This window comes from Schistocerca americana, chromosome 10 (genome assembly GCF_021461395.2).
Source record: "Schistocerca americana isolate TAMUIC-IGC-003095 chromosome 10, iqSchAmer2.1, whole genome shotgun sequence".
Lineage (NCBI taxonomy): Eukaryota > Metazoa > Arthropoda > Insecta > Orthoptera > Acrididae > Schistocerca > Schistocerca americana.
Genome location: NC_060128.1, coordinates 57,067,384 through 57,082,698, shown reverse-complemented (window position 1 = coordinate 57,082,698; position 15,315 = coordinate 57,067,384). Strand labels below are relative to the sequence as shown.

At 41.9% G+C, this 15,315-nt stretch overlaps 1 protein-coding gene across 1 annotated transcript in view; it reads right to left on the bottom strand.

Moving 5' to 3' along the window:
- The window catches only part of LOC124552662 (vacuolar protein sorting-associated protein 13-like), an 85,852-nt gene that overhangs the window by 67,691 nt on the left and 2,846 nt on the right, over positions 1–15,315 (bottom strand). The window contains exon 2 of the mRNA XM_047126986.1: positions 8,090–8,238. Within this exon, the coding sequence (XP_046982942.1) occupies positions 8,090–8,238 (149 nt within the window). The remainder of the gene's footprint in view (positions 1–8,089; positions 8,239–15,315) is intronic.

Genomic DNA, 15,315 nt, shown 5'->3' with positions numbered 1-15,315 from the left:
CTGCAACAGGAATCATGTCGAGTTCTCAAGTTTGCGATGTAAAATTCCATGATTACAGTACAAAGATGAATCAAGTTGAAGTACCAATTTGAACCTACAAATGTGGAATAGTCACAGGTGCAATTGACAGTCTGTAGGCACAGGGTGTCTACATAAAGGAAGGAATCCTGGCTGCTCTAGTGTTTCTGATGAAAATGTCTCACAAATTTGAATTGCTTTCCAACATAGTGCTACAAAATCAACTCCTCAGTGCAATCAGGAGCTACAAGCATGTACAACAACAATTTTGTGTTTTTTGAGAAATCATTTGGTTATGAAGCCGCATAAGTTACAGGTGTTACAGGCTTTCTGTCATAACAACAAACACAAATGAGTGGCATTTTCTGACCAACTCCACAATGATAACACTTTCAGACAATGCATTCATTCAGTGATGAAGCAACTTTCCATCTTAGTGGGAAAGTAATCAAACATCATGTTCAAACTGAGGCCTATGGATCCCTCATGCACGCACTGAACACGTACAACATTTACCCAAAATCAATGTGTTTTGTGTGATATACCATTCGTCTGTTTATGGACCATTCTTCTTTGATGGAAACATGGATAATGGTAAGTAGTATCTTGCTATGTTAGAAAACTGGCTGTTCCTGAGGCTGAATGAAGACAACTTCATTTTTCAACTGACTCCCACTCTTTTCAGTCTGTACTGAGAGAATATGACTGATTACAGTCCACTACATAAAAAATGAGGTACAAATTGGAGGAAGAAGCATATAGTATGTGTCTGATGTTTATTAGTTATTTGAATGCTCCATGGAACACAGTTCTGACCTCCAATTATTAAATGGGATTCGACCCTGCACTTCCCATTGTATGATGCAGAATGAGTTATTTTTACAAATATATTACAGCTTCTCAGTAAAAAAATAATGAAATATGGTGACCATTAATACAGTTTTATTTCCCTTATCTTTTTCACGAGGGCTATCCACAAAGTACATTACGTTTTCGTTTGTGTCCATTAGGGGCGGAGTTAGCGCGGCCATCTTGGTGTCATGGCATTCCGCCGCTCAGTCGGCATCCTGCCGTGCTAGTGAGAGGTTCGTGCTGTACTCTGTTGAGTTACTGTGACAGTTTGAAATGTCAGCGTTAATTGAAAATGCCGCGAAGTCTGAAGTGCATGCTGTAATAAGGTTTCTGACTGCAAAAAACTGTACACTGATAGAAATCTATTGGCAGCTTTGTGAAGTGTATGGGGACAACATAATCACTGAAGGTGAAGTGCGTCAATGGGTCATAAAATTTAAAAATGGCCGAACTAATGTTCACGACGAAAAGCGAAGTGGTAGACCCAGCATAGTGACTGCCGAACTTATCCGAAAAGTAGATGCCGCGGTCCGTGAAAACCGTAATTTCACAATAACTGAACTTTCTATGAGTTTTCCACAAATTTCACGAAGTTTGTTGCACGAAATTATTACCGACAAGCTTGGTTACCACAAGTTTTGTGCAAGATGGATACCAAAAATTTTGACGGAGATTCACAAAAATCAGCGAATGGCTGCAGCGTTAACGTTTTTGGACGCTTACGAGAAAGATGGTGAATCATTACTCGATCGCATCGTTACTGGTGACGAAACATGGGTTAAGCATGCGAACTGCAAGACAAAATTGCAGTCAATGCAGTGGGGCACACAAATTCCCCCAAAAAACCCAAGAAATGCATGCAGACAATGTCGGCAAGGAAGGGATGGCGACTGTCTTTTGGGACAGAAAAGGTGTGATTTTTGTGGATTTCCTGGAAAGAGGCACTACAATAAACTCTCAAAGGTATTGCCAAACTCTGCACAACCTCAGAAGAGCAATACAAAACAAGTGCAGGGGAAAGTTGGGCTCAAAGATCTTGCCGATTCATGACAATGCCCGGTCCCACACGGCAAATGCCACTCGTGAAGTTCTCGAATCTTTTAAGTGGGAGTTGTTTCCTCATCCACCGTACGGTCCCGACCTGGCACCGGGCCACTTCCACTTATTCCCAGCAATGAAGAAGTGGTTGGCTATGCAGCGTTTTGATGACGACGCACAACTTCAAGAAGAGGTAACCACGTGGTTGAAGGCACAGGCGGCCGAATTTTACGAGGAAGGAGAGAACTGAGGAAAGGCTACCAACTGTACTAGAGTGGAAATGAGGAGGGAAGGAGAAATGGAGTCAGAATAGTAGTAAGATATGGATTAAAAGAGGAAGTGGACAGAATAAGTGATAGGATGATGAAGATCAAAATATCACTCAAGGGAACGACCATAGAGGTATGTGCTACAGGTGGGTTGCACTTCCGAGGAGAAGCAAGAGTTTGAAGAGGGAAAGTAGAAGCGGATGGGAAGGAAGAATATGATAGTAATGGGGGATTTAAACACACACGTTGGAAGAGAAAGACAAGGCTGCGAAAGTGTGCTTGGATCAGAGTGTTAGGGCTGTTGAAATGAGGAAGGTGAAAGACTATTGGAGTTCTGTCAAAGGAATGGCTTGCTGGTTGGGAACTCTTGGTTCAGGAAAAAGAGAGAGCCACAAGAATACCTGGTAGAGTTGAGACTTAAAGAGAAAGTCAATAGTTGACTTCATCCTGTACGATAGTGAGATGAATAGGAACATCATTGACATTAAGGTAATACCATCAGAGGCCTTGGATAGCAACCACCGTTTACTGGTAATGAACCTGAGAGGGACTAAGGATAATAAAGGGACAGAAAACCAAGAAAGATGTATAAGGGTATGGAAGTTGAAGGAGGAAGAAAGCAGGCTACAGTACCCACATGTAGTAAAGGAAAGTATCCCAAAAGATGAACCAAAAATGGTAGAAGAGGAATGGGATGGATTCAAGGGAACATTAGTAAGTGCAGCGGAAGCAATATGTGGGAGGACAAGCAAAAAAAAGAGATGGAAAGAAAAACCCTGGTGGATTTGACAAAACAAAGGATATAGTACAGAAGAAGAATAAAGCCTTTAGGGTATGGTTCCAGAAGAGAACAGTAGAGACAAGAGGAGACTATCAGGGAAGAAAGAAAGAAGCAAACAGAGTGGTGGCAGAGGAAAGAAGAAAGTGGGTGGAACAACAGTGGGCCAGAATGATGGAGGTGTTACATGGGATGATTAAAAGTAAAAGGAAGAACAGTACAACAGATTATGCTTGAATGGTGAACAAAAGTGGACAAGATGTAGAGAACAAGGAGGAACTCAAGAATATGTGGAAGGAGTATTTTGAAGAACTCCTGAACCTGAATGGAAACCTGGATGAGGAGGAACAAGCAGAGGGAAAAAAAGAGGAGGAACAGCAAATTAAAAACTTTACTTGGGGAGAAGTGGAAGAGGCATTGGGCAAGATGAAGGGAGGGAAGTCACCAGGTCTGGATGAGCTAAGTGTATAGATGGGTAGAGCAGCAGGAGAGGTGGGGATACAATGGCTATATCGAGTAATGAAAGTTGTGTGGAGACAGAAGATGATACCAGAAGACTGGAAGAAGGGAATAATTGTCCTGATCTTTAAGAAGGGAAATAGAAAAGAGTGCAAGAAGTATCGGGGGATAACATTAACGAGTCACTGTGCAAAGATTTTTGACAAAATTTTGGAAGCACGAATTTGGGCAAAATTAGAAGGAAGAATGAGAGAAGAGCAACATGGCTTCAGAACAGGAAGATCCATAGTGGATCTAATTTTTGCTGTAACACAACTGCAGGAACAGCACTATGAATATGGAATATATCTACCAATGACCTTCCTGGACACTGAAAAAGCATATGATAGTGTATGTAGAAGCAAAGTGGGGAAAGTCTTGGAGAACAGAAGAGTAGCAAAACAGATATTTGGAGGATAAGGGAAATGTACCAGGGAAGTGTGAGTTGTTTGAAAGTGGGAGGAGAGAGATCAGCTCGGATTGAACAGAAGAATGGCTTGAGGCAGAGAAGTGCACATTCACCGTTACTCTCCATTGTTGCGATGGATGATATAATGAGTACAGTAGCACAAGTAATTGGTGAAAGGAAGATGAGAGCTATCGTGTTTGCAGATGATCTGATGATTTGGGGTAATAAGGAGGAGGAAGTACAAGAGCAGTTGGACATATGAGAACAAACAGTTCAAGAATAGGGGATGAAATTTAGTAAAGTCTGAGTGAAGTCATTATCACAGCAAGAAAGAAGGAGAGTGGAACAACTGGAATAACAATTGGTGGGAAACGATTGAAGAGAGTGGAGAATTTCAAGTACCTAGGAAGCCTGATACAGGAAGATGGAAAACACGTCAGAGAAATAAACAAGCGGGGGAGAAAAGCAGAAGCATTTTGGAAGAGTGTCAGAAGCTTGATATGGAGCAAGGATGCACCCCAAACCTGTAAAAAGGTCATATACTGATCATACTATGTCCCAATCCTGACATATGCATCAGAAACATGGGTTATGAAGGGAAGAGAAAAAAGCAAAGTACACTGTAGTGAGATGAAATTCTTGAGAAACAGTATTGAAGTGACAAAGATAGACAGGTTAAGAAATGAGAGGGTCAGATTGTTAACGATGGTGGAACCATTACAAGAGGAGATAGAGAAATCGAGGCCGAGACGGTATGGACACGTTAAGAGATTGGAGAAGAGGATATCCAGGGGATAAACAAGATGAAACTGGAAGGAAAGAGACTGAGAGGAAGACAGAGACAGATGGCTGAAAAGAGTAGAGGAATGCATTCACAAGAAAGGAGAAGACTGGACCGAGGTGAAGACGCACAGATGGTGGCGAGACAGAGGACGGTGGAGAGGCCCATGTTCCGTACAGACCCAGCCAGAGGCTGGAAACTGTCCAAGATGTTGATGAACAAGACAATTGACCACCACAAATTGTGTTCAAAATGACAACTAGGAGTGGCAATACACACTTCCACTCTGGTATGAAGTGACTGCTGCACACATACTAGCATTTCAGGAGAGAGGTCAGAGCAGGCTGCAGTAATATGTCATTACATATCATCAAGTGTAGTTGGTATGTCGTTGCAGACAGTGACTATCAGCTTTTCCCACAGAAAAAAAGTCTATAGGCATCAGATCCAGGGAACTGGCTGGCCAAGGAACAGGTCCTATGTGCCCAATCCAACAATATGGAAACAGTTCGTGAAGACGTGCTGGGCTGGAAACAGTAACTTTGGTACCACAGATTCCTCCTAGTCTGCAGAGGAACGTCTTCCAGCATCTGTGAAAAATGGTCTGTTTGGAGGCTGTGATGCTCGGATGCGTTCAGTGCTCTGTCTATGAAAAACAAACCTATCATCTGATCGTTCACTATCCGATGCCATTATTTACACTCCACGGGAAGTTCCACCTAGAGAAGCCAATGGCAATTGTCAACAGACCAACAGGGCAGGTTTCGACAGTTTACCTGACCACGACTGGTAAATGTGGCTTCATTGCTAAACGAGATACACAATACTTCTGGAGTATCCTGCTGTAATGGCCATGTACAGAAGTTAACTGATTTCCATAATCAATCCCATTCAGCACTTGATGGAGAGAGATGTGAATAGGATGGAACCTATGGCGACTCATGTCACTTTCTCCTGGGATTGCACAGGAGCTAATATGTAGATCCACTGCAACAGCAGCAAGAATGTTTATTTCTTTCTCTTCTGTTGTCACTTGTTTCCTTCTGTTACGTTGTCTAGGTGTCACACAACCACTTTCACATAATTAGTTGAAGAAGCTGATAAATAACTGCCAAGACAGTTGAAATCTATTGGGATATCTTGTCCCATACACCATACAAGAACAAACTGCATTCTTCCTGCACTGTCCATTTAGCATGAGCACGTCTGTTTTCTCTGCACTGGTAAATCCCATTTGTCCACACAAAACCTACTGCGTGGACAGTCACTCACTAACTGACTTGCAATTCACAATGCACTCAAGGAGAGAACGCGCGCACGTGTGCGCACTGTAAGCAAACATATGAACACTGTACCTACCAACCATGCACATTGAATGGCACAAACAAGTGTTGGCATTGAAACTTTTCAAAATATCATATCTTATAAATGACTCACACTACACTCCGGCAACAACTACCAATCACATTCTAACTTACCCTACTTTTAGTCTGTTAATGTCCATAGACATTGTTTCATTTAAAAATGTGTATTTTTGCACAAAAAAATACACGTTCTAAGTACTGTTACAATCTGTTTATTGGCTAACAACATAAGCTCCTTACTACCAATCCATTCCGTGAAAGCTGCACATTAATAGCTCTTTCATTTCCACAATATTTGTGACGCAAATTTTATGTGAGTCATCCCCACATAAACCAATTTTTCTATGGAGTAACAAGGGTTATGAAGTATATATGATTTTAGTTTGTGTTTGAAGTTAATTTTATTGTCTGTTACATACTTCACATGCCTAGGTAGCTGGTCAAAGAATTCTACGGCTACCTATTTCACTGCTTTCTGTTAATATAATGTAAATGGACAGATAAAAAAGATCTACTCATCAAATGGTGACACAAGATCACACACACCAAAGGATTTAACTTTTACAAGCTTTTGGAGCCAGTGGCTCCTCCTGCTGGCGGAAGAGTTGAAGGGCGAGGAAGAGGGATGAAGAAAAAGGACTGGTGAGTCTCCCATGACCTGGGCTTCTTGGTGACTTTTCTAAGCTGTACCCCTTTCCCTAAACCTCTCCAGTCATTTTCCTTCACAATTCTTCCTCCCCCTTCAACTCTTCTGCCATAAGGAGGAGCCACTGGCTCCAAAAGCTTGTAAAAGTTAAATCCTTTTGTGTGTGTGTGTGTGTGTGTGTGTTTTCCCCTGCCTCCGCTTGGTGAGTAGATATTTTTATCTATCCATTTACATTACATCAAACAATGGAAAATCCAGGATGGGATGTAACAATATTATGAGAAAAAAGTTGCTACTCACCATATAGCAGAGATGCTGAGTCACAGATAGGCACAAAAAAGACTAACACTTATAGCTTTTGGCCATTAAGGCCTTTGTCAACAATACACACACACACACACACACACACACACACACACACACACACACACACAGAGAGAGAGAGAGAGAGAGAGAGAGAGAGAGAGAGAACTCATGACTGCAGTCTCAGGCAACTGAAACCACACTTTCATTATATTATCAGTAATTGATTCTTTTCATTGTTATGTCACTCCTTTCTATGCCACACAAGGGCTGAGTGATGGATAGAGTAAATCTTTGCTCCTTTTAGTATTCTATTTATAAATGTTAGTGCCATTTTCAAACTGTGACTGTTGACAACAAATTTTGTAAGAGAATAAATTTATCAAGAGGCTGTTGTCAGTATGGTCCACTGTTTAAAGATCTCTCAATAAGAGCTTCTACAATGTACACTACATATGTCATTACATGTTTCTGTGCAACAAACACATTTTCTCTTAATGACAAGATGCCCCAGAATATGGTACCGTAAGACATTTGTAAATGAAAAGAAGGAAAGTCAACTTTTTACTTGTTCATCCCCACAATCTAATATTATTTGTAATGCAAAAGTACATTTTTGTTACATTATCTACACACCAGAAGACACAAAAAAACCTAAAAAATATTTTAAAGTGAGGAGACACTAAATACATGTAACGTTTTTGGTACAATTTGTTAACTGTGACTGTGTAATGGTCAAATGCAGAGCTCTCCAGGAAAACCTGCAACAGTGATGCACAGCACTGCAAGCATACATCAGTTCTAAATGTTTTTCGTTGTTCTAATCCACCAAAATTCCTATCAAAGGAAATACATTTTAAATATCTCTGGAAATTTCAAAATCATTGCTTTCCTGGGAACAATGTGGCTGAGCTAAAAATTAAAACTGTCGGCTGTTGATAGCGCAAAACTTCCAACATACATCACAATTCAAAAACTAAAGATATTAGCCATTCGGTATATTATTTCTATGTACATATTAATAATGCTACTAGTTATTACTAGCTGCAAACTGAGGCACACAAACAGTTTGCTGAGTAACGATTGGAAACTCAACATCCCTGAACAGTAAGAAAAGTAAGTAGGAGACGTACCTGCTCTCCTTACATCCCTTCTCGGTGAACTTTATTGGTTCACGAGTATGGTTTATGATGAGTGCTGGTGCCATTCCTGGTTCATATGGTGTAAACTTCACATACGCCGCACCCTCTGTGATCTGGACATCCACATTGACACCTCCATACTGCAAAATAACCAGTCTAAATTTGATTTATGCTGCAAACATAGTAAAAAAATCAGAAAATGATGTTCTACATACAGACAACATGAAATGTAGCAAAGTGTAGAAAATGCACTTGCTCTGATATAACACACACAGTACATAAACAAATACCTTTTTTTTTTTTTCCTTTTTGCAATTTAGTTTCGGACTATGATTACCTAGTAAATACCAAAATTGCTCTAAGGGCTATGTTCATCAGATTCTTATCAAGCATACAGTAATTTCCGTTTCTTATGGAGTACTGTAAACTGGGTATATTTTGACTGATTTTCACTTTGAAATGCGATTATCAAGAGTGTTTTCTTTAATTTCAGTGATATTTATGTTAGTGAACACAGGGGCTTGAATGAAAGTATTACATACTAATTAGTACAATACAGTTTCCAAAATGCAGAGAAAGGAATAAAAAAAAAAATTTGGTGGTCAAAGTTACCACGAATTTGGGGATACATTGGCCAACCAGTACTTCCACCACAACTGTCAAATACCATTCCATTTGTGGTCAACATTTCAAACATACGTGAAACTTCGACCACCCAGGAATAAATAGCCTAAAATTTCTTATATGCTCTATTAAGCATCATGAAATAAAGAAAAAATTCGAGTACAGTACATGTACCACACAGTATGATCCATCACCAAAGTTATAAAGATAATGAGAGGTACTAGGATGGAGTACCACACACATCCAGCTCCAGTTTCATCCATCTTAAATCTAAAGCCTTGTTACCAAACATCCAGTGCAGTCACAACTAAAGTTATCTGTTCTTCATTAATCAAGTCAATTGTCGCCAAGCAAACTTCATTCCTTGTTTCCAGAGATATTGACATTATATAATGGGCTTTCAAAGGGAAATGAGCCGGAGGCATAATTACAGAAACTAGTACCTGTACGTTAGAAGTATTGACCCTGGCTGTTGAGACACTCGTCCCACTGTGACACACAGTCACAGCACTCCCGCAGAAATTCAAATTGGAGGTTCTCATCCACCCCTCCATACAGTCCAGACCTCTCCCTCTGTGATTATGCCATTTTTGGCCCCCTTAAAAAGGCTCTGAGGGGCAAATGATTCACCTCGGATGACAACGTCCAGCTGTACATGCAGAACTGATTAACATCACAGCCCCCGGAATTTCTGAGACAGACATTCACCGTCTTGTGTCACAGTGGGACAAGTGTCTCAACAGCCAGGGTCAACACTTCTAACATACAGGTATTGGTTTCTCTGTAATTATGCCTCCGTTTCTTTCTTTTTGAACGCCCTTCATATGTTACACCTTTACACTACCTGAACCACAACAGCTTGCAGTCTGAGCAATGTACGAGTTACATTTGTTTTTCTTAGTTGTGGACACACTAATGATTACAAATGAGTCTTTCTGTATTTACTGACAATAAATGTTTATATCCCTTAGTTGAACAGCATCACGACAGCAGCAACACTTTTTAGTAAATTGTGCATCTGTAATTCTGGGGCAACAATGACCAGTGGTCAAAACAGAGAATATATGCACATTACCTCAGAAATTGTAATATACTGGCAGATATATATACATGTGAACAAAAAATTAATCAGTGATCTGTTTTGAGAATTAATTGAGTAACATACATGATACAGTTGAAAACACCAATGGTTTTGCAGTTAAATGCTTTCAATGGAATTTGTACAACCTGATGTCCAAAAGGGCACGATCATTGGCTTTTCAGGTAAGAGTGTAAGCATTTCTGGAATGGTTACGTTTGCAAACTGACTGTATGCCGGTGTGGTTAAAAGTATCCTATGCATGGCAGTATCCAAAACTGGTGTCGAAATAAATGTGGTGCACCACGGGCCATAGACAGAAGGGGTGACTGCAGAGATGTGTACAGGTTAGCACATGTGCAAGTGTTGAGCGTCTGATCATTCAACTGTGTCTCCTCAATGACTGTCAGCAAACGTTGCTGCATTGGGCCACTGTAGCGTGCACCCATGCTAACTATTGATCATTGGTGACAAAGGCCGTAATTTGTACACCAGTATCAAAACCGGATGGCCACTGAGAGGCAAGCGGTGGCCTATTCAGACGAATCACTTTTTATGCTGCATCAGCGTGAAAAATCCTGAAAGCAAATACTTCGCAACAATCATCGCAAGGGTCCAGGCTGGATGAGGGAATGTTATCATCTGGGGAAAGTCTTTGTGGAATTCCTGTGTAATTTCATCATTCTAGAAGGCACAATGGATCAATGGAAGTATGCAAGTATCCTTAGTGACCATGTCCACCCCTACACACAGTTTATTTCTCCTCGGCACACTGGCATCTGACAGCACAATGCAACAAGTCACACAGTTCACAATGTAAGTGCACAGTTTTAAAAGCACCAGGATGATTTATTGTACTCCCCAGATTCATATCCATTTGAGAATTTATGGGACCACCACGATTGGGCTGTTCACGCCACAGATCCTCACCTGCCAAACCTAGTGCAGCAGGCCGTGGCATGAGAGTCAGCATGACTCCACATCCCTGTTGACACACTCCACAACCTCACCGACTGTTCCTCCACATCCACAATGCAAAAGGTGATTATTTTGGCTTTTGACAAGTGGTCACATTATTGCACCACGTATTTCCTCCTAGAGCCATTACTTCTGTATTTTTTTTATTCATTATTACACCACAGTTCATTGCTTTAGCTTCCGTAATGTCCACTGTTCACTGCAACTTTTTCTCATCTGGTGTTGCAAGAAACATGTCAGCAACCCTCACGCACTATATTCTTCTTTCTCCAATTTTTTTTCCTTCGGCGTCTAGTCGGGAGCAGGCAAGCGTATTCTCTAAGTACAGACTGAAAAGGGTAAGAGATAGGCAACAGCTTTGTCTTACTACCTTTCCTAATTCAATTCAGATGATACTTCCTCCTCTCACCTACACTGTCGCTTTTTGACTTAAATATAACAAATTTACAAATTGCCCGATTTTTCCAATTTACTCTCTTTTCCTGTAATTATACACCGCACGAAAACAAAAACGCAATGCCAAAAAGTAATTAACTTAGTGTAATGAAATTTCGGGAATGCATTTGTCTATGTAACATATGAAAGTAATTAACATTGCAAGGGCAGAGGTTAATCCATGCGTGAGATGAGCCATTACGAACAAGTGTAATCGCCAGAATGTCAATCCTCTGGGCTCGGGTTCAATTCCCGGCTGGGTTGGGGAATTTTCTCTGCCCAGGGACTGGGTGTTGTGCTCTCCTCATCATCATCCAATCGTCCTCATTGACTGTACGTCGCCAAAGTGGCACCAAACTGAAAGACCGGCACCCGGCAAACGGCCTTTCCGCCGGGGGGTATGTTAGTTTGTGGGATGAAATTCCATGTTGTTGCACTTGGTCAGTCAATACAGGGACAGTTAATGCCATGTCTGAAGCTGTCATCCCATGATGTCCCATTTGTGCTGTGTGACTGACAGGCCAAGGCAACATGTCGACACCGTGTAGTGCATGTTGGGTTACAACAGCAGTGTGTGTGAGAGAGACAGAGAGAGAGAGAGAGAGAGAGAGAGAGAGAGAGAGAGAGAGAGAGTGTGTGTGTGTGTGTGTGTGTGTGTGTGTGTGTGTGTGTGTGTGTTATCCTGTTGGAAAACACCATCTGGAATGCTATTCATGAATGGCCAGACAACAGGTCGAATCAACAGAGTGACATTCAAATTTGCATTCTGGTTGCACGGGATAACCAAGAGTGCACTCCCACTGTAATACGAAGTTGCACGCCAGACCACGGCTCCAGGTGTAGGCCCAGCGTGTCCAGCATGCTGACACCTTGGGTGCAGGTCATAAACTGACCTCCTCCTAACCGACACACAGCCGTCTGCTGCACCGAGGCAAAACCAGCTTTCATAAGAAAATACGAGGTGCATTCAAGTTCTAAGGCCTCCGATTTTTTTTCTCCAGACTGGAAAGAGATAGAAACATGCGCATTGTTTTAAAATGAGGCCGCATTCATTGTCACCGCGTTCATTGTCAATACGTCCCAGAGATGGCAGCACTGTACGGCAGATGGAATTTTACCGCCAGCGGCGAGAATGAGAACTGTTTTAAATACTTAAAATGGCGACGTTTTCCTTACTTGAACAGTGTGCAATCATTCGTATCCTGAATTTGCGTGGTGTGAAACCAATTGAAATTCATTGACAGTTGAAGGAGACATGTGGTGATGGAGTTATGGATGTGTCGAAAGTGCGTTCGTGGGTGCGACAGTTTAATGAAGGCAGAACATCGTGTGACAGCAAACCGAAACAACCTCGGGCTCGCACAAGCCGGTCTGACAACACGATCGAGAAACTGGAGAGAATTGTTTTGGGGGATCGGCGAATGACTGTTGAACAGATCGCCTCCAGAGTTGGCATTTCTGTGGGTTCTGTGCACACAATCCTGCATGACGACCTGAAAATGCGAAAAGTGTCATCCAGGTGGGTGCCACGAATGCTGACGGACGACCACATGGCTGCCCGTGTGGCATGTTGCCGAGCAATGTTGACGCGCAACGACAGCACGAATGGGACTTTCTTTTCGTCGGTTGTGACAATGGATGAGACGTGGGTGCCATTTTTCAATCCAGAAACGAAGTGCCAGTCAGCTCAATGGAAGCACACACATTCACCGCCACCAAAAAAATTTCGGGTAACCGCCAGTGCTGAAAAAATGATGGTGTCCATGTTCTGGGACAGCGAGGGCATAATCCTTACCCATTGCGTTCGAAAGGGCACTACGGTAACAGGTGCATCCTACGAAAATGTTTTGAAGAACAAATTCCTTCCTGCACTGCAACAAAAACGTCTGGGAAGAGGTGCGCGTGTGCTGTTTCACGCAGACAACGCACCCGCACATCGAGCTAACGTTACGCAACAGTTTCTTCGTCATAACAACTTTGAAGTGATTCCTCATGCTCCCTACTCACCTGACCTGGCTCCTAGTGACTTTTGGCTTTTTCCAACAATGAAAGACACTCTCCGTGGCCGCACATTCACCAGCCATGCTGCTATTGCCTCAGCAATTTTCCAGAGGTCAAAACAGACTCCTAAAGAAGCCTTCGCTGCTGCCACGGAATCATGGCGTCAGTGTTGTGAAAAATGTGTACGTCTGCAGGGCGATTACGTCGAGAAGTAACACCAGTTTCATCGATTTCGGGTGAGTAGTTAATTAGAAAAAAAATCGGAGGCCTTAGAACTTGAATGCACCTCCTACAACAGGCCTCCACCCTGCCATCCAATGAGCTTGACACCACTGAAGCAAATGGCGACAGTTTGGGGTCACTGGAACGCATGCTACAGGGTGCCTGGCTCAAAGCTGTCCTTGAAGTAACCGATTTGCAACAGTTCGCTGTGAAGCCAACTACTGCTCAAACTGCTGCCATGGATGAAGTACAATGTACTTTAGCCATATTCCAAACACGATGGTTTTTCCCTCTCCACAGTGCCACGTGGCAGTCTGGAGCCCGGTCCTCTGGCAATTGTACATTCTCGTAACCACCACTGCCAGCAATCGTGTACAGTGATTACATTCCTGCCAAGTCTTTCTGTAATATTGCAGAAGGAAAATCTGGCTTCTTTGTGGCCCTATTACATGTCCTTGTTCAAACTCTGTGAGGTGTTGATAATGGTATTTTTTTCACCTTAAAGGCATTCTTGACTGGCATACACTCATCATGTCTTATCTCAAAAGTAAATAATGCTTGCAACTGTTACAGCATTTATTTAAAGAAAACACAATTTTCATCCTCATAGAGGAACTATCAGCTCTAGAAATTTTTACAATATTTCAATCACTGATCCATCTAGTTCCTCTTCAGGTGCTGAGAATTTTGCTGTTTCGTGCACTCGCAGTCTCGACTCCAACCACACTTTCAATTATTGTTTGTCTCACACTGCTGTATACAGCAGAGTTCGATTCCTTACTCCCACTACATCCTTTACAGAGCCCACAATGACATTCCATGAAACACAAATTGTTTCAATGTTTTCCAGATCTGATGCATGTGAAGGCTGTTGAGATCTTAATAGATTGAGTGTTGGACTCCAGGCCTTGATTAAATTGAAACCTTTGTCCCCATTTATTATAGGTTTTCTAACATCTTTATTTTGACAGACTCCTTATCTACCTTACACTGGCCCAGTATCTGCAAAGAAATGTGGCATTTAAAGTATTTTGCTCCCTTTTAGTAAAAGTCTCCTTTGTAATGTTAAAGGTGCTCTTAAGTCCCCATAAGCTGGGTGCAAATCACATTCTGTGCAAATGTGGCATGTCTTACATGGAGGCAGACAACCAAAACAACTGAGGCAAGATGCAAAGATCATCAGCAACATACGCAACAATCAATCAAATCGGCTGTTGCTGAACCCTGACTGGAATACAATCGTGAAATGAAGTATCAGGAGAACAATATTGTGGCACAAATGCCAAGTTTCAGGAACAGTGTAATTAAGGAGTCTGTGAAAACAATATGTCAGAACACCAAATAAACAGGAGTGGCAGTTTCAATCTAGACAAAGCTTGAGAGTCCAGCAGTCAATTTATTTTGATCCTGCAGGCCATCACATCTACCATACATGGAAAAGTTGAGAGAATACACATTTCATGGAATAACAGCACGGGCTCCGAAAAACAATAGAGCATCGATGGGAGTAGTGGGCATCAGGAATCAAACTCGGTTATAAAATGCAGTGTGAAACCAACTATAGTTGAGAGTCTGGTTAGAGCCCAGGCAGAGAGTACATACAACAGTAAAACTCCCAGCATGCAATGAAGGCATCTTGGCCGATCACTGAAATACTGTGCCTAAAACGGAAACAACAACCTGGCAGAACAGATAGAAGCATACTATTAATCAGTTATGACAAGAGAAACTGAGAGGTACATACAACTGTCTATCTTTTGATAATGTATGCTGGCTTGTACCACATACTGTGGTTTGTTGAATTGGAGAGGGGACCAAATATCATCATCATTGGCCCCATAGGGTTAGGGAAGGAAGTTGGCTGTGCCCTTACAAAGGA